General features: G+C 49.7%; 3 protein-coding genes across 3 annotated transcripts in view; 2 read left to right on the top strand and 1 right to left on the bottom strand.

The window, feature by feature from the left end:
* Window positions 1-124: 124 nt before the first annotated feature.
* bloc1s5 (biogenesis of lysosomal organelles complex-1, subunit 5, muted) lies at window positions 125-2,986 on the top strand. Its single transcript, XM_067252061.1, has 5 exons — window positions 125-292; window positions 1,516-1,598; window positions 1,693-1,822; window positions 2,305-2,363; window positions 2,758-2,986. The coding sequence occupies exons 1-5, from the start codon at window positions 274-276 to the stop codon at window positions 2,929-2,931; spliced, it is 465 nt and encodes a 154-aa protein (XP_067108162.1). The 5' UTR covers window positions 125-273; the 3' UTR covers window positions 2,932-2,986.
* Window positions 2,987-13,234: 10,248 nt separating this feature from the next.
* On the top strand, window positions 13,235-20,977 carry txndc5 (thioredoxin domain containing 5). The gene is made up of 10 exons (XM_067251315.1): window positions 13,235-13,563; window positions 14,730-14,882; window positions 15,311-15,416; window positions 15,847-15,943; window positions 17,245-17,360; window positions 17,633-17,719; window positions 18,027-18,170; window positions 18,621-18,703; window positions 18,888-19,017; window positions 19,428-20,977. Exons 1-10 carry the CDS (start codon window positions 13,376-13,378, stop codon window positions 19,548-19,550), a joined length of 1,227 nt encoding a protein of 408 aa, XP_067107416.1. The 5' UTR covers window positions 13,235-13,375; the 3' UTR covers window positions 19,551-20,977.
* Window positions 20,978-21,017: 40 nt separating this feature from the next.
* Window positions 21,018-25,493, bottom strand: part of bmp6 (bone morphogenetic protein 6) — a 26,118-nt gene continuing 21,642 nt past the window's right edge. Inside the window, exons 5-7 of the mRNA XM_067251314.1 lie at window positions 22,925-23,001; window positions 22,501-22,611; window positions 21,018-22,404 (exon numbers count right to left, since the gene is read on the bottom strand). Coding sequence (XP_067107415.1) covers window positions 22,255-22,404; window positions 22,501-22,611; window positions 22,925-23,001 — 338 coding nt within the window. The 3' untranslated portion in view covers window positions 21,018-22,254. The remainder of the gene's footprint in view (window positions 22,405-22,500; window positions 22,612-22,924; window positions 23,002-25,493) is intronic.

Raw genomic sequence — 25,493 nt, 5'->3', positions numbered from 1 at the left:
GTTCGCTCCGCCACGTACTACAAAAACACACCATAGCAGTAAGGGAAATGTAGTTCTTCCATGGTGCTTCCACACGCAGGGAGGAAGTCCTCTAATATTTTCGAGTCAGCTGACATCAGTTCAGCTGCTACTGTTAAACCCAGGAACGTTCGTTCTTCATCGTTTTCTGTTTCAATGTGTATTTTATTATTTTAAAACGTTGTATAGCTAGCTAAGAAGAAATACGACTGTATTAAGAATTATTCGGTTGGTGTTGTTTGTAGGTGCGGGGCCATGGAGAAGATTTGGAAAGGTGAGAAGAACCATCTTAAACAATATCACCTAGCTAGTTTACCTAACAGTAGCTATCTAGCTAGAACCTAGCGAAATGTTACAACTCTGTTGTAACCTCAACGACAGAGTTGTAACATTTCGCTTTTCTTAAAATAAGAGCCTTAGCTGTACCGGGGTGGTTTGTTTGTTGCAGTAGCGTCAGATTTATGTCAAAAATTGCAAGCGCGTAGATTATTTCACATTCGCAGATGTTAACTTTACACTCGCAAAATATAAGTTAACTACTCTCGCACAGATTCAACAACCGAGTTGTACAGGTAGTTGAGAGAAGAGAGAGATAGAGAGGCATGAAAGAGATAATGGTTGAGTGAGACTGGTGGTGTACTACAAGCTGTGTAAATGTGCAGTGTCGTTGGGACACTGACGGCCTGTGTTTGGGAGAAGAACAGACACACTGCTGCAGCCTCTCAGTTCTGCAGCCTCTTACTACTGCAGCTTCTTACTACTGCAGCCTCTCAGTTCTGCAGCCTCTCAGTTCTGCAGCCTCTCAGTACTGCAGCCTCTCAGTGCTGCAGCCTCTCAGTATTGCAGCCTCTCACTGTGGCAGCCTTGAGAAAAATATTTTGGGAAAGAAGTTTTGAAAGGTTGTAAAAATATTTTTTTAGTTGTCTATCCTTTCACTGTGTGTGAAAAGAAAGTATTGAGAATAAAGTTTGAACAAAGGTTTTTGAAAAAAATTGAACAAAAAAAATAAAGGTTGAACAAAGGTTGAAAGAAAAACTGTATACAAAAAGTTTCTAAACAAAAGTTTGCATCATTGATGAGTACTTTATGAGGACTCTACTATACTTTACTGTGCTCTGCTTTAATCTACTTTGTTTTAGGCTTCTCTGTTCTCCTTTGCTTTCACTGTGTGTGGAAAAAAAAAGTTTTGAAAAAAGTTTTGAAAGGTTGTCAAAATATTTTCCATAAAAAGTCCTCTCCTAAGATATTTCCCCCCAAAAGTTTTAAAAGGTTGAAAAAAATATTTTACAAAAGATTCCCCCAAAAAGTAAAACTATGAGTTAAGGTGTGCCAGGCCCCTCGCAGTGACCTGTGCAACTGTCAGTTCTTGAATTTGTGCACGAGTACTTATATTTTGGAAGTGAAAAGTTCATATCTGGGCAATGCGCATGTGAAATAATTTATGCGCTTGTGACTTTTGACATGAATCTGACACCATAGGCTTGTGTCTCTGTCTAGATGTTGGTGACATACAATCCAGAATTGTAGACCACAGGCCGATCACACAAGGAGAGATACGCTACTTTGTGAGGGAATTTGAGGTGAGTGTCTTGAAATTTGCGCAGTGTTTGCCGTACAATTTCAGTGATAAATTGAGTGTCTGTGTGAAATACGTGGTTGTCTGTGGTGGAACAGGAGAAGCGTGGACACAGAGAGGTCCGTCTGCTGGAGAAACTGAACAAGCTGGTGGTGGAAACCAACCAGGTGGTGTTACCACACTGCACCCAGACCATGCACGAGCATCTCTGCGAGGCCCTCACGCGACGTAAGGCCTCTCCTTCACTCTGTCACACTCTGAAACACGGCTTCCTCAACCTTTCACAGTTGAATGGACCATGATCCACGACTCTACAAGTGCACTTTATAACTCACTAACCCAGGGATGTATGTTTCATTATGTATCACTTTGGAATCTGTTCAGTCAGTTTAAGAAAATACGACCACATCCTCAGTTCATTAAAAAAAATCTGTCCAACCCACATTAGAAAAATGTGGGTTGAAATGTTTTCTCTGGTTGCATCTCTTAGTGGAGGCTGCTAATCACATGACACTGAGGATGTTTTCTCTGGTTGCATCTCTTAGTGGAGGCTGCTAATCACATGACACTGAGGATGTTTTCTCTGGTTGCATCTCTTAGTGGAGGCTGCTAATCACATGACACTGAGGATGTTTTCTCTGGTTGCATCTCTTAGTGGAGGCTGCTAATCACATGACACTGAGGATGTTTTCTCTGGTTGCATCTCTTAGTGGAGGCTGCTAATCACATGACCCTGAGGATCCAGCAGAGGGAGCTAGAGGCCCAGCAGGTAAGAGCCAGCCAGCTCCAGTCACACTCATCAACCTTGTTTTGAGGATCACAGATTCTTATCCATAACGATGGTTACTGCCAGTTATGTACCAACGCAGGCTATGTCATCATAGGCTGTAAAAAAGCTTACAGTTGTGTTTACCAGGGGCTAGGCCTGGAACCACTGTCTGAGACGTAGTGAACTCCCATCCCAGACATAAACAGCAGCCCTGGGGCATTTACATTTTCGGAGCTGGGCGATATTTAAAAATAAATAACTGTGTGTGTTTTTATGGAGGTTCGAACCCCGAGTGCCTCATATGACGTTAGGTTCCTGCCAGTGGCAGGGTGGAGGTGATATGTGTCCCCAGATCGTTCTGATCGCCCCCTTACTGAGTCGTCTGCTCCCTCAGAGCCCCTACATTCAGGCCAGCCTGGAGAGGAGGAGGGAGGACTGGGAGGAGTTCCTGAAGGAGCAGCAGAGCCAGAAGGAGGAAGTGGATGAGGAGCACACCAAGGCAGTAGGGCGCCTCAGCTGCCAGTACAGTGAGATGAAGAAGGACCTAGCCAAGTTCTCCCACTTCTGAGCACCTCTTCTTCATCCAGAGGACAAACTAAGAGGGGGGGGGCTGGGGGGGGGGGGGGGTGAGAATGTCAGTGTGAGGGGAACTGTTCAGAGCAGTGAGGGGAACTGTTCAGAGCAGTGTTGATGAAACGATGTGGACATGCTGATCTTCTTACCGGGACAGGTTGGTCATCCTGCTTCTCCTGCACGAGCCAAGCTCTTGTTAAGAGGAGATAATAAAATGATTTGTTGAATGAAAGTCTGAACGAAAGTCTGCCTTACGAATATTCTGCAGTTCTCCTTATCGTGTTCGGTCAAACAGCTGGGCTGTCTGTTGTCTTATGAAGTGTTGTGATTACAGACGTGTCCGCGCTGGACAATGGCAGACAATTCCGACAGATTGATGGATGAACGTGCATGCGGGACATTCCTGGGAGGCTGGGAACTGGAGTTTATCTCGTACCGTGTGACAGAACAAATATTTAAGAAGCCCTCATCAACATACAGAAGGCACACGCACTCTCACTCACACCGCCGTTGTTGCAGCGGGAAAGAGAGTTGACCTCATCAACACGAGTCAAGCAAAGCTTTGGTTTCTTCCCCTCTACTAACTTACACAGTCTAGGTGTGGGTATAGCTCAGTGGTAGAACTCTGAGGATCAGGAGGTCTAAGGTTTGAATCCCCCCTGTATTGCAAGCTTCTGTTGAATGAAGACATAATTTTTAGTCATTGAAGCCTTGCTAGTACCATTTCATCTATACAACCATTAACTCAAACACTGTGTCATTTTTCAGGGGAGTCTGGCTCCTAGCTGTCTGGGCCAGCTCAGTTGGGTGTCCTGGGGAAGAGACTGGGTAAGAGAGGGTGGTGGGAGGGTAGATGTGTGGAGGACAGGGGGGTGGCAGGGCAGGGTAGGTGTGTGGAGGACAGGGGGGTGGCAGGGCAGGTGTGTGGAGGTCAGGGGGGTGGCAGGGTAGGTGTGTGGAGGTCAGGGGGGTGGCAGGGTAGGTGTGTGGAGGTCAGGGGGGTGGCAGGGTAGATGGGGGGTGGCAGGGCAGGGTAGGTGTGTGGAGGTCAGGGGGGTGGCAGGGTAGGTGTGTGGAGGTCAGGGGGGTGGCAGGGTAGGTGTGTGGAGGTCAGGGGGGTGGCAGGGTAGGTGTGTGGAGGTCAGGGGGGTGGCAGGGCAGGGTAGGTGTGTGGAGGTCAGGGTGGCAGGGCAGGTGTGTGGAGGTCAGGGGGGTGGCAGGGCAGGGTAGATGTGTGGAGGTCAGGGTGGCAGGGCAGGGTAGGTGTGTGGAGGTCAGGGGGGTGGCAGGGTAGATGGGGGGTGGCAGGGCAGGGTAGGTGTGTGGAGGTCAGGGTGGCAGGGCAGGGTAGGTGTGTGGAGGTCAGGGGGGTGGCAGGGCAGGGTAGATGTGTGGAGGTCAGGGTGGCAGGGCAGGGTAGGTGTGTGGAGGTCAGGGGGGTGGCAGGGCAGAGCCAGACAGATCATCACAAACTAACAAGGAGTGACAGAGGGAAACACGACCCTGCTCAGCCAACAAAGCAGCCTTCATCTGGCCATGTTTATTTACTCTGGTTGGAAAGAGGGAGGGAGACAAGGGGAGAGAGAGGTAGGGAAATAGAGGGAGGGAGAGAGAGGTAGGGAAATAGAGGAGGGAGGAAGAGGGAGGGACTAAGTGACGGAGGGAGGGAGAGAAGGAGAAAGCAGACAGGTTAAATGCCAAAAGGTCAACAGCAAAGTCATAGTGTTAGCTGGGCATGAGCTATAAATACCGTGGCATGTAAGACCATGTGACCTGTAGACATCCATCCATAAGCACAGGGCTGCATGAAGGCAGGTATCTCCTCAGTTCTCTTCTCCCTGTCTAACTGTGCCCAGCCTCTGGTCTGCACCTCTCTGCATCACCATGGTCTCTGAAGGAGGGGAGCCCTCACTGACCTGCTCCTCACAAGGCTTCTTCTGTCTTTTCTCTCTGAACTTTTCCTGGAAGTTTTTCCTTTTCTGCCTTTTTAAACATGAGTATCTGTACTTCTACTTGAGTGAGTGACTTCTCTGCTGTTTTCTACTGCGTTTTGGGAGGATGAGTGTGGAGCAGGGGAGGCTGCCTTATCGTCCTCCTGCCCGCTGCCTCGTGCCGGGGGGAAGCCCGACTTTGTTTTCTGTCTCCTCGGCCTATCAGAGAGCAGTGTGTTCTTCCTGTTATGGAGCTAGAGCCCAGCGATCCAAGAGACGGTCCTGCTGCCAACATCAATCTGAGGGGGGGGGGGGGGGGGGGGGGGGAGGAAATGTCTGATGGCTGCTTGTCTTGCTAACTCTGACCCCTGACCTCTGACGACTAGCTACATCCATAGAAGAGTTCCTAGCACTAGCTACATCGTTAGATGGGTCACTAGCACTAGCTACATCGTTAGATGGGTCACTAGCACTAGCTACATTCATGGAGGACTGCTGCGATGGACAGAGGTATCAGGATAGTTTAAGGAACCTGCAAGAGTCACGGACACATCCGTACTCTTACTTCAAAACGCCAGAGCCGCTTCCTAACAGCCCGTGTGCCAGACCAGCTTTCCTCTTTGAACATTCCTCACACAATCCGTGTGCCCTGGTCTCGGTTTTATCATCTTCTCGTCCCCTCTGATGGAAGCCAGCGTTCCAGTGTTCCCCCTCTCCTCCACTCTCACACCGCCAGAACCAATAAACCCAGAAAGGACCGCTGCTGCTCTTTAGAACCTGACTGACAGCAGGACTGGCCCTCCACCTCCCCCTCACTAAACTCCTCTCAAAAAGTGTGAGAGAGAGGAGGGGGGAGAGAGAAAGAGTGTGAGGGAGAAAGAGAAAGGGATTTCTCTCCTTGCCAGGAAGGTAAAACTGAGGTAGGGGGGGGGGGTTGTAAGTAGCAAAAACAGTTTCAGAGTCAGCTAAGGAACAATGGGAAGCGTTCATTTACGACCCGGGAGATCTTCTCAGCCTCTTTTGTGCTCTGCTCCCTGCTTTATTATGGCCATAACAGCACTCACTCAATTACTATGGGGTCCAAAATGAAAACTGCAATGAACAATCGGGGTGTGCCTCCCAGTTAATACCGTGGTCTTACCGCTCCACAGGGGGCGGTGCACGGCCCTGTGGGATGCTAAGCCAGCTGCTAATGTGAATTCTTTGGCAACAGCAGACCTTCACCCTGAGAGTCGCTAAGCAACAGCAGACCTTCACCCTGAGAGTCGCTAAGCAACAGCAGACCTTCACCCTGAGAGTCGCTAAGCAAAAGCAGACCTTCACCCTGAGAGTCGCTAAGCAACAGCAGACCTTCACCCTGAGAGTCGCTAAGCATCAGCAGACCTTCACCCTGAGAGTCGCTAAGTAACAGCAGACCTTCTCCCTGAGAGTCGCTAAGCAACAGCAGACCTTCACCCTGAGAGTCGCTATGCAACAGCAGACCTTCACCTTGAGAGTCGCTAAGTAACAGCAGACCTTCACCCTGAGAGTCGCTATGCAACAGCAGACCTTCACCCTGAGAGTCGCTAAGTAACAGCAGACCTTCACCCTGAGAGTCGCTAAGTAACAGCAGACCTTCACCCTGAGAGTCGCTAAGTAACAGCAGACCTTCACCCTGAGAGTCGTTAAGTGGGGAGAAGGGAACAGCAGTGTAATGAAGTAAGAAGTGGATATTTGTTCTTGCAAGGGCATGGAGGTGCTGCCAGGACACTGGAACAAGTAGGTTCAAAAGCCATTGTCAGTCAAAATAGAAATACAACTACGTGTCCTCTCATTCAGAGTCAACTCAGACATCCCCCTCTTCAGATGCAGTGTGTCGGAGAGGAGGTGGGGGGGGGCTGGACACACACGCTACGCTGCCCTTGCCAAGTCCTGTCAAAGAAACACAGATAAGAAGCCAGTAACAACATACCCCTCCCTCGGTCGATCACAGCTGAACAATGGCCAGGGACGTCCCAGAGAATGGCCTGTCATCGCAGAACTACCACGGAACATGCTGTCGTCTAGAGCTTCAGGAATGTCTGGATCCTGTGCCAACGACCCCCCTACCCCTCCCTCCCCCGTTCCCGGTTCCTACCAGACAGGTACTATTTTTGAAAGGTTCCCACAGCCCCCCTCCCTCACACTCTCCCGCCCGGCCCCCAGTCTCAGGGACTCAACATGTGTGACTGGTGAGGGGATGTCAGACCCTCTCTCTTCCTGCTCTTCCTCCTCCTTCACACCCCCGCCGCCTCTCTCCTCCAGAATGACGACAGGAAGGAGGAATTAATCGGGTTAGATTTATTTGTGCCCCCTCCCATGTCCTTTAGGGACTCACCCCCCTAAAGTCTTATCAAGAGCCCCTTGATAAGAGTTTATCTACAGCCCTCAGGAGACGGAGAGGAGGGAGGGGCTGTGGTTATCAGAGCTGTGTTTTTAGGCCCCTGGTCATTGTTCGCTCTCATGTTGTGGATGAGGTTGTAATGGTACACAATAGCAGCAAGCACTAGCAAGCTATCCATCACAGGGCACTGTCACATAGGAATGTGGAGGGGTGAAGGGACAGTTCGCTCCTAAATTCTGAATTGGTTTAACTTCAGATGTGCTCTCAGGTTGACTGGCATCTGTTGGGAACATCAAGACAAAAGCCAGAGTATCGTTATTTTGTCTGCCTTTGTGTCTAAGGGAGAGCCCAGTGGTTAGAGCATTTGACTGTATCAAAAGATCCTAGGTTCAAATCCCTAGTTGCATCCATCACTGGGTATGGCCCAGTAGTAGAGCATCTGACTGCAGATCTAGAGGTTACGGGTTCGAAACCCCCCTGTACATACTGTAGAATCATCTGCTGAATGAACATATTCTTGTCGTCACCTGTGGACACACAGGGAGGTTCTTATGTCTGCTGGGATTCCCATGGACTGTGGTCTCATTCTTTCCCAAGGATGGTAGCTTTCCCAGAGAGGCTCCCCTAATCATTCTGCTAAATCTCTTTTCTGTTTTATTCTCTCTCCATCAGGCCTTTAAAAAATACTTTTCAGTTAGGATTTATAAAGAAATGTTTGATGCTACAGTCTGGACAGGTCAAACCTTTCTGCATGGGATTCTGAAGGGTGAGTTTCCTCACTTGGATTAAGACTGCCCGCCTGTTTGAGCCGGTTTTGTGTGTGTATGAGCTGGTGTTGTGTTTCTGGATCAATCTGGACGAGGAACTTGTAGCAGCGTCTGGTATCCCACCAGAAGTTCATGGCGGCTCGTTGTCATGGCGGCTCGTTGTTAAGGAGGTTGTCATGTGAGTCATTATTCCTTGTTGAGGATGAAGCAACCGATCTCAAGGGAAGTTGTTTCCTCCAACAGCAGTCCATCTGTTGAGTTTTCTACCTGACAGACACAATGTCTCTGTGTTTCTCTGCTTCTTCACTTTTATTACTTTGATTATTTTATTTTCCAGGGCCAGTTAAGGGAGGGAGGGAGAGAGAGAAAGAGGGAGGGAGAGAGAAAGAAAGAAGGGGGGGAGGGAGGGAGAGAGAGAGGAGAGGGAGGGAGGGAGGGAGGGAGGGAGGGAGGGAGGGAGGGAGGGAGGGAGGGAGGGAGGGAGGGAGGGAGGGAGGGAGGGAGGGAGGGAGGGAGGGAGGGAGGGAGGGAGGGAGGGAGGGAGGAGAGGGATGGCTGTCCTGGAGCAGAGATCAAAGGAGGGTGTGAGCAGTAGTCCAGAGCTTCCCAGCACCTGCTCCTGCCCTTGGGCCGGGGCCCGGGGCCGAGGCCAAGCCAAACACATTACTCCACCAGCCACAGCTTAATGGCTTCTGTGGGGACCCTGGGAGTGGGGGGCCAACCAGGGCCACATCTGCAGACCTGCACACACACACACACATATACAGGTAACGCACACACACATACAGGCAACACAAGGACACAAAGGCAACACACACACAGCAGATACACCCCCCCCCCCCCCCCCCCCCCCCCCCTTCCATGACGCTCAGTTGTAGCAAGGGGAGTGTGGTTATGGTTGGACCGCCATCAATAACAAGCAGAGAACAAATCATCCTTAGGAAAACAGTAAACATCTGTTTTGAGACTTGGCCACCTCTCACTGGCAGCTCGCTTCAACAAGGCAGGGCCCTTTTTCCCTTTTCCATGAGAGGGTAAGTGACTAAATCTGCTATTTTCTTTTTTAAAAGGAAAAATATAAACAAGCCTTGATGCATCATTCTGGAAGGCTCTGCCTGTGCCTCAGTGTGTCCAGGAGGGATTCCAGAGGATCTGAGGTCTTGTTGTAACTTCACTGTAAAGTCTATATCTCCCCACCTATAGAATGAAATGTGGGATGATGAAACCAGCATTCAGGACAAGCATGAGCTCTTTCAGCAATGTGAACACTTTTCAGGTACTGACCACTGCAGACCAGGAACCCCAAAACAACCCCACTACAGACCAGGAACCCCACAAGAGCTGCAGTCTTAGAGATGCTCTGACTCAGTCGTTAGCTATCACAATTTGGCCCTTGTCAACGTCGTTCAAATCCTTACACTTGCCCATTTTTCCTGCATCTAACACATCACCTCTGAAGACAAGATGTTCACTTTCCTGTGAGCTGCAATGTGGTGATAGACTTCACAGATCGGCCTCTCTGCTCTCTCAATCTCCACATCCTCCCACAGGGGGATGTCCACTTATCTGGCAACCGAAGAATCTGCAGCCCCTCTACCAGCACAGACACGCGTGGGATGGGAAACTCAGACAGAGCTGTTCCCTGAGCAGCTCTCCATCCAGTCCTGTCCTGTGTGGCTGCTTAGCGCTCTGATCCAGACCTGGATCACATTACCAGCAACACAGAGCTGCTCTGGGATTTATTGCTTGTCGTAATCAAACGGCCGGTCCCTGTGGTCATGTGTTGACAAGTTGTAGCCCTTGGACAAGCGAATTACATGCTTTACCCTGCGCTGACTTCAGTTCCCAGAATGCACCTGTTCCTGACAGTCCTGGCCTCACTGTGTCTACCTGCACAGCCACAGGAAGTCCCCAGCCTTGCAACACAGGAAGCAGAACAGAGACGGTGATTCTGACCCATGCCTCCGGAGGCTCGTCCTCAGATGCAGCCAACCACCGAGCTGGAGGGAGTAGAAAACACAATGGGGATTGCCATGGAAACGCCTCCCGGGCGTATCTGCATGAAAGGACGAGACGACAGAGGTTTCGGCGCAGTGGTCGGATAGCGTGGGAGCAGTTCTACCGGCAAGTAGTTGGTCTAGCAGTCCGTCTGTGAATGACATCCACAGCGTTCCACGTTCCCCTCCAGCGACCGCATCCTGCGTCCTCCGGTCTCTGGCCATGTCCACATACCAAGAACACGAGCAGCTCCGCGTACGAGAACTACTGACGCGGAGGGAGACCCACTGTGCAGTAGATCAGACGCTCCGGTGTAGACAAAAAAAAAGTAAAGAACACCTTTTTTTTTTTTACTCTGTCTTTGCCCCGCCTGCCGACTCTTTCACTCTAAACCACCAACTTTAGGCAATTAATAAAAACAAACACCATGTCCTCAAATCCACGAAGTCCTTTGGTTTTCCTTCTGCACATGCTGCCTGCTGGCCAGCAGAGAACCTACTGCACATGCTGCCTGCTGGCCAGCAGAGAACCTACTGCACATGCTGCTACCAGCACCGAGACAACTTGGCCTCCACTGTGAGACACTGACATAAATGTGTCAGCCGCAATTGAATCGCTTTTACCACAACCATAACATGTTACGATTAAACCGTACAGGGGATTATTAAGGAGTGTGGTTATTTGCTAGGCTTGGTAACGGCCACCAGGAGTTCATCGTTGTACATTGTTTTACTATTCTGATTCAGATATTTGTGGAGGAGGATTTAGAATCCAGAAAGAAAATACTTGTTTCTCCTCTTAGCAGATGTCCAGGCAGGTAGTATGTTTCCCTGAGAGAGTTGGTACAGGCCAGCAGACTCCTTCATGAAGAGCCTTTCATGACTCATGCAGACAAAACAAAAAATATCTTTAAAGATATGATTTCTCTGAGTTGGGAGTCGCTGACAAGTGGCTCAACTTCAGTCAACCACAACGACCGCATGTTACAGCAGCGGGGTTAGACTGGACTCCACCTTTCTCCATTTGATGTATTAGCATGCTCTGCTCTCAGCACTGAGGTAGCCAGGCTGTCTACCAAGCCGTTTATAAGGCATGTTGGGTTGAGGGCAGGTTTCCTCCCCTGATCCTGGTCACCTCCCTCTGACCCTGGTTTCCTCCCCTGATCCTGGTCACCTCCCTCTGACCCTGGTTTCCTCCCCTGATCCTGGTCACCCCTCTCTGACCCTGGTCACCCCTCTCTGACCCTGGTCACCTCTCTCTGACCCTGGTCACGTCCCTCTGACCCTGGTCACCTCCCTCTGACCCTGGTCATGTCCCTCTGACCCTGGTCACTTCCCTCTAATCCTGGTCACCTCCCTCTGACCCTGGTCACCTCTCTTTGACCCTGGTCACCTCTCTTTGACCCTGGTCACCTCCCTCTGACCCTGGTCACCTCCCTCTGACCCTGGTCACCTCCCTCTGATCCTGGTCACCTCCCTCTGACTCTGGTCACCTCCCTCTGACCCTGGTCACCTCCCAGCCACTGGTCCCAGTCTAACTAGACCCATGGTCACCAGACACAGTTATCCAAAGTGATGTAAAGGAGGGATTGGAACCTGCAACTTCTTAATCTGCAGTAAAATGCTCTAGCAGAACACTCATGACCCAACTATGCCCATAGCCCCCGCCCCCCAACCCACAACCCCTTGTTCCCTGACACACACCCCTACCGCCAACACACCCTACATCCTCCTCTCTCCCCCAACACACCCTACACCATCCTCTCTCCCCCAACACACCCTACACCATCCTCTCTCCCCCAACACACCCTACACCATCCTCTCTCCCCCAACACACCCTACACCCTCCTCTCTCCCCCAACACACCCTCCTCTCTCCCCCAACACCCTCCTCTCTCCCCCAACACACCCTACACCCTCTTCTCTCCCCCAACACACCCTGCACCCTCCTCTCTCCCCCAACACACCCTACATCCTCCTCTCTCCCCAACACACCCTCCTCTCTCCCAAAACACACCCTCCTCTCTCCCCCAACACGCCCTCCTCTCTCCCCCAACACCCTCCTCTCTCCCCCAACACACCCTACACCCTCCTCTCTCCCCCAACACACCCTGCACCCTCCTCTCTCCCCCAACACACCCTGCACCCTCCTCTCTCCCCCAACACACCCTCCTCTCTCCCCCAACACACCCTCCTCTCTCCCTCAACATGTGCATGGCCCCCACACCTCCTCTCCCCCTACACCCATCCCCCCATCTGAGTGGACCTGGTATCAGGACTGTAGTACACAAGCATCAGTAGTCTACTAGTGCAGTCTGCTGCCAGTAGTCTACTCTAAAGTCTACAGGCGACAGGGTGGAAATGCTTGGACCAGCCAGAGTCATCAGTCCAGCTAGAAACACATGCTGGGGCCTTGGGAACTGAGGGCAGGTTTATAGAGTTCCCACTGTACTGGACTACAGCCCCCAGGAGGCAAGCTTATACCCACAGCAATAAACTGGATTAATTAATAGCCCTGAATGTTCTCATTCTCAGGCACTGTTAGTTAGGGTGAAAGTACAGGCAACTTTTACTCATATCTGACAAACATTAAATAAGTCACCCTCCAGTTTTCAGCTCCAACCCAAATACTTTGCAGTGAAATCACAGATTACGTTGTTTTTTTGTGTGTTTTTTGTCTTCTGCAATGTAAGCGCTTATGATCTGCCCACAAATCACTTTTAACGTTTTAAATAGTGTTCAAAGGGAGGCGTTGTGCTTCAGAAGGATGGGTGTTAGGAAACAGTATCTTGCTGCCAAACAGCTGCTGACAGCCATAGACCATGCACAAGCACCATCATACGCAACATTGATTCATAGCTGGTGACGCTGAAATCTGCCCACTAAATGACTCTGTTGACAGCTGTCACACTAACGTTTCTGTGACTTCACTTTGCTTCTACTATACATGGATACTTGCTGTTATTGTTTTAACTAAAAACATTTAAAACTCTAAATAATGTGTGTACAAATAGAGAGTGATTTTTATGATAATATACCTAATGATTGATCGTTCTGCTGAAATCCTTCCATTTAACAGGCGTGCACACACTGCCAGGTCATCTAGCTGCAAAATCACATGCTTGTGACGGACACTTGTTTGAATTTCCATCGTTTATGTGTAGGACTGGAGATGCGCAGGGTTTGTGTGAAGCCACTGATCTGTACGGTATCCGGATCACATATTTGTCTGCAGTGAAATTCCGAGATACTCCCATTTGTGTAGACCTATCCAGTTAGGTACAGACCTGCAACATTCCTGAGTAGTCAGCGACCAACTCAGAGTCTGGCGAAGTGCTCTCACATAGAGACCGGTGGCATTAGCTAGCTCGCAAAGACGGAACATGGCTTCTATTGCACTGAATTGCACGCCTTTTTTGTTAGGTTTGATTTACTGCACGTTACTTTTTGGATCCGTTTTTTGCGACGCGGACACAGAAGAGGACGAACATGTCAAGCATACGTACACAGTGGAGATGTTTAACAACGCTGTGCCCACCGCACCACACTTTGTCATGTTCTTCGCTCCTTGGTAAGTCTCCACTTTAGCAAGATAGGTGGCTAGCCTAACTAAGCTGTAAGTGAATGAATGAACTAGCTAGTCGGCTATCACGTTGGGACACTGTTGATATGATGTCTGACTAACTACAGCAGTTTGCCTTTACTGTCTCACCGTGCTACCACCGTGTACCGTAAGGAGAAATATCGTTGCACTAAGTTTGCAGCCACCAATGTGTTAGCAAGCCGACTAGCTAACTAGCCTAGCCAGGTAGACGAGCGGTTGGTTATGCTAACCACCAGAATAGACTAAAGAGCAAGCTAGACTAAATAAAATAGAAAACACTGTGACGATACAAAAAAAACTTTAGCTCAAAGGTACCCAGGAGCATGGCTTGGTGTTTTCAACTTTTGTCGTTTAATTTAAGTTTCAAGCAAGTAACATTAGAGTAGTTTCTATTGCTAGGATGTCAGCTAGCTTTAGCTAATTTAGCTAGCAGGAACAGTAGCTACAGTACTGGAGACCGGCGGAATGTAGCCGCGGACGTGGCAAGCAGAGATTGACTGGCTACGTAACCGTGAATACATACACGCTCTCATGCTGTCTTTATATAAACATTTAGCAAAACCTTGCCACCTCCAAACAACTTTATTCCTTCCTTGTCATGCAATCGTACGTGAAGCTGTACTGTACTCATTCATGTCCTTGGCACAGATTACTTAACGAGACAAGGTGATTAAACAGGATTATGTTTTGCGTTGTTTCCCCCAAACAGGACATAGTTCTGCGATCTAACAAATCATCATTAATGTATCCAATTTCTAAGTGTCTCTCGTCTACAGTATCTTGAGGTTATTACATTCTCCGAGATTGTCTCTTTGACAAGTATGTTCCGATATGATGCTTTCTTGTGTTGCACTGTACGATGTAATATTGCTGATATATTATTGTTGCACTGTAGTTATTATAAAAATGTAAAAAAAAAAAAACTGCACTGGTATAATACAGGGGAGTCAGATGGCTTAGCGGTTAGGAAATCAGGCTACTAATCAGAAGGTTGCCGGTTCGATGTCCGGCCGGCAAAAATTAAGTTGTGTCCATGGGCAAGGCACTTCACCCTACTTGCCTTGGGGGAATCCTCGACTGCGCACCGAAATACTGTTCAGCGTTGCCCTACTGATCCTTGATCTCGTGCTCAGGTGTGGCCACTGCCAGCGGCTGCAGAGCACCTGGAACGAACTAGCAGACAAGTACAACAGCATGGCATCGCCTCCCGTGTATGTAGTCAAGGTTGACTGCACTCAAGATGTCAAATTCTGCTCCAACGTCCACGGGATCAGGGGATACCCCACGTGAGTAGCTACCACTGTCTCAGCAATACTGCTGTTGCACTATGGGGGATGGGTACAGCTCAGTGGTAGAGCATGGGGATGGGTACAGCTCAGTGGTAGAGCATGGGGATGGGTACAGCTCAGTGGTAGAGCATGGGGATGGGTATAGCTCAGTGGTAGAACATGGGGATGGGTATAGCTCAGTGGTAGAACATGGGGATGGGTACAGCTCAGTGGTAGAGCATGGGGATGGGTATAGCTCAGTGGTAGAGCATGGGGATGGGTACAGCTCAGTGGTAGAGCATGGGGATGGGTACAGCTCAGTGGTTGAGGTTTTTGCTCAGTAGCTCATTGGGGATTGTGTGTGTGTGTGTGTTGTAAGCAGTCCTCTTGCTCTGTGCAGGCTGGTTCTGTGTGTGTTGTAAGCAGTTCTCTTGCTCTCTGTGCAGGCTGGTTCTGTTCAAGCCTGAGCTGGAGCCAGTGAAGTACCAGGGTTCCAGGGATCTGCAGTCTCTGGAGACGTGGATGCTGAAGACCCTGCAGGAGGTTCCTGAGGTGAGGTCACCCTGACCTTCCTCTCACCCTGACCTTCCTCTCACCCTGACCTTCCTCTCACCCTGACCTTCCTCTCTCCCTGACCTTCCTCTCTCCCTGACCTTCCTCTCTCCCTGACCTTCCTCTCTCCCTGACCTTCCTCTCACCCTGACCTTCCTCTCACCCTGACCTTCCTCTCTCCCTGACCTTCCTCTCACCCTGACCTTCCTCTCACCCTGACCTTCCTCTCCCCCTGACCTTCCTCTCTCCCTGACCTTCCTCTCTCCCTGACCTTCCTCTCTCCCTGACCTTCCTCTCACCCTGACCTTCCTCTTCCAGACATGCTCCAAGTCTTAGATCTCTAGGGCTAGAGAGATCTGCCGATGATGTGGGCAGTGTAATTAATGTGTGTGTGTGTGTGTGTGTGTGTGTGTGTGTGTGTGTGTGTCAGGAGCCAGAGAGTGAGTTGGAGCTCCCCCTGGTCCCGGAGGTCAAGCAGGGGCTCTACGACCTCTCTGCTGCCAGCTTCAAGGGCCACATCGCTACAGGTACGAGTCTGGGTGACCTGGCGAGGGTTCTTAACACCCCAAACCAGGAAACAGTGGTTTCATAAACAGTTTGAATCAAGAGGGCCACTTCCTCAACTTGAAATACAGTTTCCCTTCCTGTTCGAAAAACAGCTTCTGTTTTCGTGTATGCTGAACTTCTGTATCTATACATCACAGTTTTACCAATATAATCCAGAATTTTATGTAATACTTTTTGTGTGTTAAAATTTCGCTTGGATATATTCTGTCAGTCGCCATAGCTACTATACAGCGCACTTGTCTCTGTTATAAATTCATGTTTCCAGTCGCTGGACACAACTTAAATAAATGGCAGCCTTGATAATTGCCCCACTGAAATTACTGCTCTCAAGCTCTGTTTGAGTCAAATGTTTAGGTTGTACAAGAGAAATTAATCATTCGTATATTTGGAGAAAAAAGACAGGATATGACATGGCCATTTCTAAGAAGAATGTTTATAGGTTTCACTGTGGAATCTTGGCAGCATGGCCATAATGATGTTGCTTAATGAGTTAGCATTTACCCTCAGTAAACACACAGTATAGTTGAGTTTCAAGGCCAGTGATACTGAAGGGGCATATTTGGTGCTCTGCTTGTTCTGGCTGGAAGTTAGCCCCCCCTCCTGAAGACGCCCGTAACTAGTTTACTACTTTCTAAATATTTAGTTTTTGCCATCCCTCTGTGTGTTCCCTCTCCTCTACCCCTCTGTGTTCCCTCTCCTCTACCCCTCTGTGTTCCCTCTCCTCTACCCCTCTGTGTTCCCTCTCCTCTACCCCTCTGTGTGTTCCCTCTCCTCTACCCCTCTGTGTTCCCTCTCCTCTACCCCTCTGTGTTCCCTCTCCTCTACCCCTCTGTGTTCCCTCTCCTCTACCCCTCTGTGTGTTCCCTCTCCTCTACCCCTCTGTGTTCCCTCTCCTCTACCCCTCTGTGTTCCCTCTCCTCTACCCCTCTGTGTTCCCTCTCCTCTACCCCTCTGTGTTCCCTCTCCTCTACCCCTCTGTGTTCCCTCTCCTCTACCCCTCTGTGTGTTCCCTCTCCTCTACCCCTCTGTGTTCCCTCTCCTCTACCCCTCTGTGTTCCCTCTCCTCTACCCCTCTGTGTTCCCTCTCCTCTACCCCTCTGTGTGTTCCCTCTCCTCTACCCCTCTGTGTTCCCTCTCCTCTACCCCTCTGTGTTCCCTCTCCTCTACCCCTCTGTGTTCCCTCTCCTCTACCCCTCTGTGTGTTCCATCTCCTCTACCCCTCTGTGTGTTCCCTCTCCTCTTTCTCCAATCCTTTTCGTAGGATCTCACTTTGTCAAGTTCTTCGCCCCGTGGTGTGGTCACTGCAAGGCAATGGCCCCTACCTGGGAACAGCTGGCTTCCAGCCTGGAGCACTCAGAGACCGTCAAGATAGGCAAGGTGAGGGGCTGGACGTACTGCTCTCTCTCGCTCTCTCTCTCTGCTTTCACTCTCATTGAGTTGATCAAACAAAGCGGAGTGTTGGGCAGAGCAACATTCGGCTGCTGGCATCTGTCAGACCAGGATGTTGATCATACCATCATCCTCTTCTGCAAATATGTACACAGTACCCATATGCTGAACTGTAGAAAAGACAAACATGGGTGATATGACTACTATGTGAATGAACCTGATTGGCTAGCCTGAGACCTGTCTTGTTTCTGATTGGCCAGGTGGACTGCACGCAGCATTACGAGGTGTGCTCGGAGAACTCGGTGCGTGGATACCCCACCCTGCTGTTCTTCAGGAATGGAGAGAAGGTAGGCAACAGGAAGGAGCTGTGAAGATCACCTTCAGACAGGCTCGCTCTCCTTCTTGTGTTTGAGGGGGTGGTGAGTTAGTGGAACCCAGTTGAACTGGTCAAACTCACTCCTCAGTATAGTAACCACCTGTGCCACCCAGGAACTGACTTAGTAGTTTGACTTCAAATCATGAGGTTGCAATCACCCCCCCGGTCATAACTGGATCAAAGCATCTCTGAAATGAACACATGATGATGATGATGGTGGTGGTGATGGTGGTGATGGTGGTGATGATGGTGATGGCTGTTTTGCTGTGTTCCTGCAGACAGAGCAGTATCGGGGCAAAAGGGATCTTGACTCCCTGAAGGACTTTGTGGATGCCCAGCTGAAGGTGGAGGAGGCTCTTGGTGAGGAAGACGCCGGGCCCGACGAGGTGGAGCCGCCCAGCGCCGAGCCTGCTCAAGAGGAGGTGTGTGTGAGCAAGCTAAAGGCCATCAGAACCCCCCACGCTGCTGCAGACGGGAGCAGCTTGGTGGTTAGAGGGTTTGAAAGAAGATCGACGCTTGCTCCGATTGTACATTGCTTTTGATAAAAGCATTAATATTAATGTATTATGGGGAATGTATGTAGGACCTCTCCACACACCAGACCAACGCTATGCAGCGCTCAACAGTAATTATGGTCTGGCCAGCTATTTCCTTCCACTCCATGCCAAGACATCCAGCTACTCTCTGCTGAGTGTGAAGGATGACATCATGTGTGTCAGGGCCTGCTCCACCACAGAGAAACGAGGTGTGGCGATGAGAAAGATGCCGTTGCCAAAGCTCAACCCACAACAGCTGATTTAGGTGGAGTGATTCTGAACATATGATAACAGTCCAGTATACTTGACTAACTAAAGTCTGTCTGTCTCCAACAGTCAGGTGTTGTGACCCTCACCGAGAGCAACTTTGACGATCTGGTGGCCAAAGGTTTCACCTTCATCAAGTTCTACGCCCCCTGGTAAGAAAGGACTGTTGTATCATGTCTATCTCTGGAATGACAATGACCGCATTTGTAAAAGTGGCACATCTGGGTCACGCTCCCCATCAAGCTCCTGATCGCTAATGTCCTCGTTAATCACGCACGGCAGATCCTCGTAAAGACCAGCGTGTGTAGAAGCTATTTTAACCCCCCCTGCCCCCAGGTGTGGTCACTGTAAGAACCTGGCCCCCACCTGGGAGCATCTCTCCAGGAAGGAGTTCCCTGGTCTGACAGACGTGAAGGTGGCCACAGTGGACTGCACCGTGGAGCGCTCGCTCTGCAACAGGTTTGCGGTGAGTTTCTGAACACGGAAGGGGGGGGAGGAGGAGGGGGGAAGAGGAGGAAGGAGGAGTAGGGGGGGATGGATGGATGGAGGGAGGAGGAGGGGGGGGGGGAGGAGGAGGGAGCGAGCCAGCGAGCGTTCTCTCTGGGAAACACACTTTTGTGACTATCACAACCGGACCTTTCCTACACACACACATGCGTGTGCACACACACACACACACACAGACTGTCCTGTGTGAGTGAAGTTGTAAAGCGTAGTCACCTCATCATGTGATGAAGGCTGTTGCCTTGGTGATACAGCTCTGTAAACCCTGGAGCTTCTCTGGATTCCTGAAGCTCATAAAGCTGTGTCACATGACCCCTGAACCTGTTCACAACTCTAAACCTGACCCCTGTATGATTCTACCCCTGCCCCCAGGTGCGTGGGTACCCCACGTTGCTGCTGTTCCGGGCGGGTCAGCAGGGGGAGGAGCACCACGGGGGGCGTGACCTGGAGAGCCTGCATGCCTTCGTCATGAAGCAGGCCCGAGACGAGCTGTAGCGGGGACCTAGTGCCTTCCTCGACACCCCCCCCCCACACTGCATATCTGGCCAATGGGAACGCTCTTGTCCCATTCAAGCGCCAGCCCTCTTTCTCTATCCTCCAATCGGTTTAATTAAGACGGCCAGCCCCACCCACCATCCCTGACGTGTCACGCGAGCCACGACGTCTAACCCTTACGAACCGGAAGTGGATGGCACTTGAATGTTTTACATTCGTTGCCCCGACTCCGCATTCACACAAACATGTCTGGACCCCTGCCTCCATTTTCTGAAACTGCAGAAATTAGTTGTTGATGAGTCGTGATATATCATGAACTGTAATTGTGTTACTGTGTTGTTTGTCCTGTGGGGGTCGACTGGTTGGACGTCCGGTGGTGTTGTGTTAAGTTGACGGTACTTTATCCATCCAGGTGACAAACTTAACCCTCAGGGATGCATCTCTGCTGGCTATCAGTCTCACATCCAACTGCACTTTCAGTCTGTTTAGACTGTGTGGTCTTCCATGGCGTTTTAAATGTACGACAACAAATGTAAGAATGAATGTTTTGTTTTCCACCTTGATACAGTCTGGTTCAGGAGGGGGCGGAGTCTGGTTCAGGAGGGGGCGGAGCTAGTCCATGTTATACATAGCTGTACAACTCAACATCTTTCACTTTCTCAAGAGACTGTCAGCCCAACTGACAGTGTGTTTGTGTGTGTTGGCTGTGAGATCATATAACATTCAGCGCTCAATCAATGGAAACAAATGCATCATGAGGTTAACCACTTATTGTCATTAAAGTCTTTATGAATATCACATGGTTGAAGCAGACTCCAGTAAAAAGAGAGCAGTATTTTTCCTGTGAATGAGTTGTACTCTACCCAGGGTTAGGGTTATAGAGTTGGACTCTACCCAGGGTTAGGGTTATAGAGTTGGACTCTACCCAGGCATTTTTTACACAAAAAGAAGAATGGGGAAGTTGTAACTTGAGATTTTGTAATAAAATGACTTTTCCAAAAATATGTTATATTTTAATTTGTTATTGCTTATTTTCTGTTAATGATTCATCTTAAAATGTGAAATAAATAAACTGAAAATGTACAAGTATTTACACACACATATGTCTAAACATGATCACACAAACAGCAGCTTACCAGAGGTATATTTCATGAGTTCTGATTGGTTAGGTGATCTAACCAATCAAACCTTGGTTAGGCACAAAGGTATGTCATTCTGTTATACTAGCACAGTTATATAAACTGTCAAATTCATGACAAGTTCTTGGAAAAATATAATTTGTATAGCAATTTATTTTACAGTACTACTCACAATGTATATAGTAACAAATACTTCAAATTCAACACAATTGGTAACTTCCAAAAGGTATGAGTGTTTGTTAAAATGGAGTCATCAATAATTGTGACTTTCTTTGTTGACCTTGTAATATTTCGGTGAAGTTATGTACTGTAAAATAAAGTCCAGCCGGTGTTGTTAAAAGGCTCACAGTTATACGTTATTCATTCAGAAACATATGGACAGAGGGTGTAACTTTTAGTTCATTTATGGTCACAAACAAGGAGTGAATTCATAGATGAACCTCGTTAGTTTGTCTTTTCAACCAAACGCATAGCCCTTCTCTCCGTGGTGTTTAGAGGGATAGCCACGAGACCCCAACACAGAAATGGCTGTTTGCAGGAAGTCAGAGACATAAAAGTCCTTTCTATTGCTCTTTGAAGGAAAACATCAGTTCGACCACAACCTGCGACATGTTGAACCAGATTGGTGCATATGACCACAATCTGGGCCCTACAAATATTGACACGCTAGTGATATTTTGAGGAAACGACGCCTAGGATAGTATGTGGGCATACTGGTCCAGTCCATATGTATTTTTGGAAGGCAAACATCTAAGAGCTCCGGAGCAGAACTAATACACGAGTAGAGGAAACGAAGGGAGAATTTCCATGAGCTGCAATGTTTTCTGACACATTTTCATTTGAATTGAGTTAAAATCAGTTTTGTTTTAGACTCAGTATACACCGTCTATCTGTTGGAAGAGTAGTTAGACTGTAGTCAGAGCAGAGAGCCATGGCTAACAGCAACTCTGGAGAAGAGGATGAGGGAGGATGAGGGGTGGAGGGACAGTCTGGAGAGGAGGATGAGGGGTGGAGGGACAGTCTGGGGAGGAGGATGAGGGAGGATGAGCGGTGGACAGACAGCAGTGGGGATGATCACCAGCTTCCCTCAGTCTGAGGACAGGAGAGAGATGCCAGTTCTCACACAGATACACACACACACACATACACGCAGATCCTAGACGTTGAGGCTCCAATGCAACGAACGGGCAGATGGTGGACAAAGTTTCAATCCACCGAACGTTAGTCCAAGTTTAGTCTAACATCAGTCCAGCATCTGTTCTTCATTGTCTAACTGGTCTACAGTCTGTAAAAGCTGGTCTAACTGGTACAATCCTGATCTCCAGAATATTAAAGCTGGTGTAACTGGTCCAATCCTGATCTCCAGAATATTAAAGCTGGTGTAACTGGTCCAATCCTGATCTCCAGAATGTTAAAGCTGGTGTAACTGGTCCAATCCTGATCTCCAGAATGTTTAAGCTGGTGTAACTGGTCCAATCCTGATCTCCAGGGTGTGTTGGTAGAGGTGTGACTGGTCCAGTGCTGGTCTCCAGGTGCTGGTCTCCAGGTGCTGGAGGTCCCCAGGGTCAGTGACAGCCACAGGCTCGGACCACCATGTTCTTGTATTTCTTCAGGATGACGTTGGAGTTGTCGTCGAAGTAGAGCACAGAGATGGCGTGCAGCTTGGTGGGGGCGCAGCACGGCTTGGGAACGTTCTCCGGGTTCAATAGGTGGACCTTCAGAGGGGGAACATACCAGAATGTCAGCTTCAGAGGAGGGAAGGTTAGGGGTTGAGGGAACACGTGTTTCCCTGGTTGCTGTTGGATACTGACCAGAGTCTGCACGATGGCGTGGTTGGTGGCGTTCATGTGAGCGTTGAGGGGGAAGGAGCACTCCCCTTCACAGTAGTTAGCAGCGTAGCCCTCCGGAGCAATGATCCATTCCTGTCAAACACAGGGCCCTCGTTACCACGGACACACTGCAGCTGGTCGCCCTGACAGGGATAACGCTCTCCTAACACTACCATGGCTACAAGGATCCGTAACCAGGTAACCAGGTAACCAAGACTATGAGCAGATCTTAGAGAGGCCAGATCTGTATGTCTCAAAAGGGCTTTTGCAATCTTTGCAAACTCTTCATTGTTTTGGATATTGAGTGTGTGAGGAGTTGTTGCACTTCTGATCCCTGATGTTCTGCTCTACTTTCTAGATACACACGATCAGAATGTGGCTCTAGACTGTGTCAGCTAGATCTCACCTGCCAACCAAGCTCCCGGAAGCTGACGTACAGGTCGTGTTTCCTGCAAGCCGTCTTCTGGTCACTGCTGTTGTAGTCTAGGAGACAACACAGACGGTTAGTGTTCACAGTAGATTTGATTGAACTACATTTGAAAGCTGCCTGACTGACCCCAGAGATCAGGACATTGGGTTGAGCACAAGTGACAAGTGTGTGACGTCATCTGTGTCCGTTCCACCCTGTCCAATCACAGCGCGGCAAGTGTCCATGGCAGGTGGAGGTTAGACAGAAACAGAGGTCATCTCTGGCATCCGCCAGCTGCCTGAACTCCAGCCCGTCGCTGGGACTTTCCAATGACGGGCATAAAAGCTCTGATTTGGATGTTTTTGTTATTTTCCCCTCAGCAGAGCGTGATGATATCAGAGCTGGTGGAATCACTTCCTGTATGTTGAGCACCCCGCCCAGAGAGGGTTTGGTGGCATAGGGGGAAGTGGCCCAGGCCACACTGGGGTGACAGACTTACAGGACACCAACTCTTTGGTCCCTAGCTTCCTGGTCCCTAGCTCCGTGCCTACCTGATTTTCTGTGGCTTCAAAATTTATACAAATCCAGTTAGGTCAGCCTTATTAAGACTATCTGGATTCATAGATAATTACATTATGATGTCATTCAGTTGAATTCCTTGTCACACAGGCCCATTAACAGGACTGGCCAGGCCCATGTGACAGCCTCCTGTCCTGGACCGTCAGTGGGGCTGGATGTGGCGAGGTAAAGGAGCATCTGACTGCCACTCAAGAGGTCATCTGCCGTACGTCACTTTGGCTAAAAGCGTCCAGGAACCATGAGACCAGGAGAAAGCACACGTGTGGTCGACCGCTTGGAAGTCTAACGAGACTCTTTCACCCGCAAAGGGAAATGGGGGCAGTCACCTGACTCTGGGTTCAAATCTCAGGACAGGAAGTGAGACAGGAAGTGGAAGGTGCATCTGGTCACCAGGACGGTCGTGGGGTCGACTGGTTACAGCGGTGAGGAGCCTCAGGTGTTTCCCCTGTTCACTTCCTGTCATCTTAGTGTGTTTGTGTTGTGTGTGTGTGCATGTCTATGTGTGTTATGTCTTAGTTATGTGTGTGTGTGTCTTAGTTATGTATGTGTGTGTGTTCCTATGCTGTGACTGTGTGTCTAAAACCATGGTTCCACTACCCCACTTTAAAACATGCTTTATGACAGCACACACACAGAGAACTAATTTCCTCACATCTGTCTAATAGCCGTTATTATCTAGAGTCTGGGGACTACTTAAGAGAAATAAAGCAGATATTCACTGTGGCGTTTCATTTGAGTGTAAAGGCCAGATATGTGTTGCCTGTAAACCACATCTTGCCTTCCTGCCAGTAAAAGCTTAATACCCTGCAGTCACTGCTGAGGAGCAGCCCTGACCAACATGAGGAACATGCAACACGGAACACGCAGCAGAGAACACGCAGCACGGAACACGCAGCACGGAACACGCAGCACGGAACACGCAGCACGGAACACAGACTCCCTGGAACTGAACACTCAAGTTCAGGAGGGCCATTAAACAGCCTGACTAACAGTGCGCCCAGTGGGAGAGAAATCCATAAACTACATTTACCACTTGTCGTTCTAATATGTAGAACCCAGAGGGGCTTATTACAGACTGTTGGCTGGGGTGCTGTGGTGTTGGTGTGTTGGTGTGTTGGGGTGGAGGTGTGTTGGGGTGGAGGTGTGTTGGTGTGTTGGGGTGTTGGTGTTTTGGGGTGGAGGTGTGTTGGGGTGGAGGTGTGTTGGGGTGTTGGTGTGTTGAGGTGTTGGGGTGGTGGTGTGTTGGGGTGGAGGTGTGTTGGTGTGTTGGTGTGTTGGGGTGGAGGTGTGTTGGTGTGTTGGGGTGTTGGTGTGTTGGGGTGTTGGTGTGTTGAGGTGTTGGGGTGGTGGTGTGTTGGGGTGTTGGGGTGTTGGGGTGGTGGTGTGTTGGGGTGTTGGTGTGTTGGGGTGTTGGGGTGGTGGTGTGGTGGTGTGTTGGTGTGTTGGGGTGGTGGTGTGTTGTGGTGTTGGGGTGTTGGTGTGTTGGGGTGTTGGTGTGTTGGTGTGTTGGGGTGGTGGTGTGTTGGGGTGTGTTGGGGTGGTGGTGTGTTGGGGTGTTGGGGTGGTGGTGTGTTGGGGTGTTGGGGTGGTGGTGTGTTGGTGTGGTGGTGTGTTGGGGTGTTGGTGTGTTGAGGTGTTGGGGTGGTGGTGTGTTGGTGTGTTGGTGTGTTGAGGTGTTGGGGTGGTGGTGTGTTGGTGTGTTGGGGTGTGTTGGGGTGGTGGTGTGTTGGGGTGTTGGTGTGTTGGGGTGGAGGTGTGTTGGTGTGTTGGGGTGTTGGTGTGTTGGGGTGGTGTGTTGGGGTGTTGGGGTGGTGGTGTGTTGGTGTGTTGGTGTGTTGGTGTGTTGGGGTGGAGGTGTGTTGGTGTGGTGGTGTGTTGGGGTGTTGGTGTGTTGGGGTGTTGGTGTGTTGGGGTGGAGGTGGTGTGTGACAGCAGCGTTCATCTCTGTTCTTCAGCCGCGACCCACAAACACACACAGCTCTGCAAC

Source organism: Osmerus mordax, chromosome 15 (assembly GCF_038355195.1).
Source record: "Osmerus mordax isolate fOsmMor3 chromosome 15, fOsmMor3.pri, whole genome shotgun sequence".
In the NCBI taxonomy this organism is placed as follows: Eukaryota; Metazoa; Chordata; class Actinopteri; order Osmeriformes; family Osmeridae; genus Osmerus; species Osmerus mordax.
The sequence above is the reverse complement of the archived record's forward strand: the minus strand, read 5'-3'. Positions and strand labels throughout refer to the sequence as shown.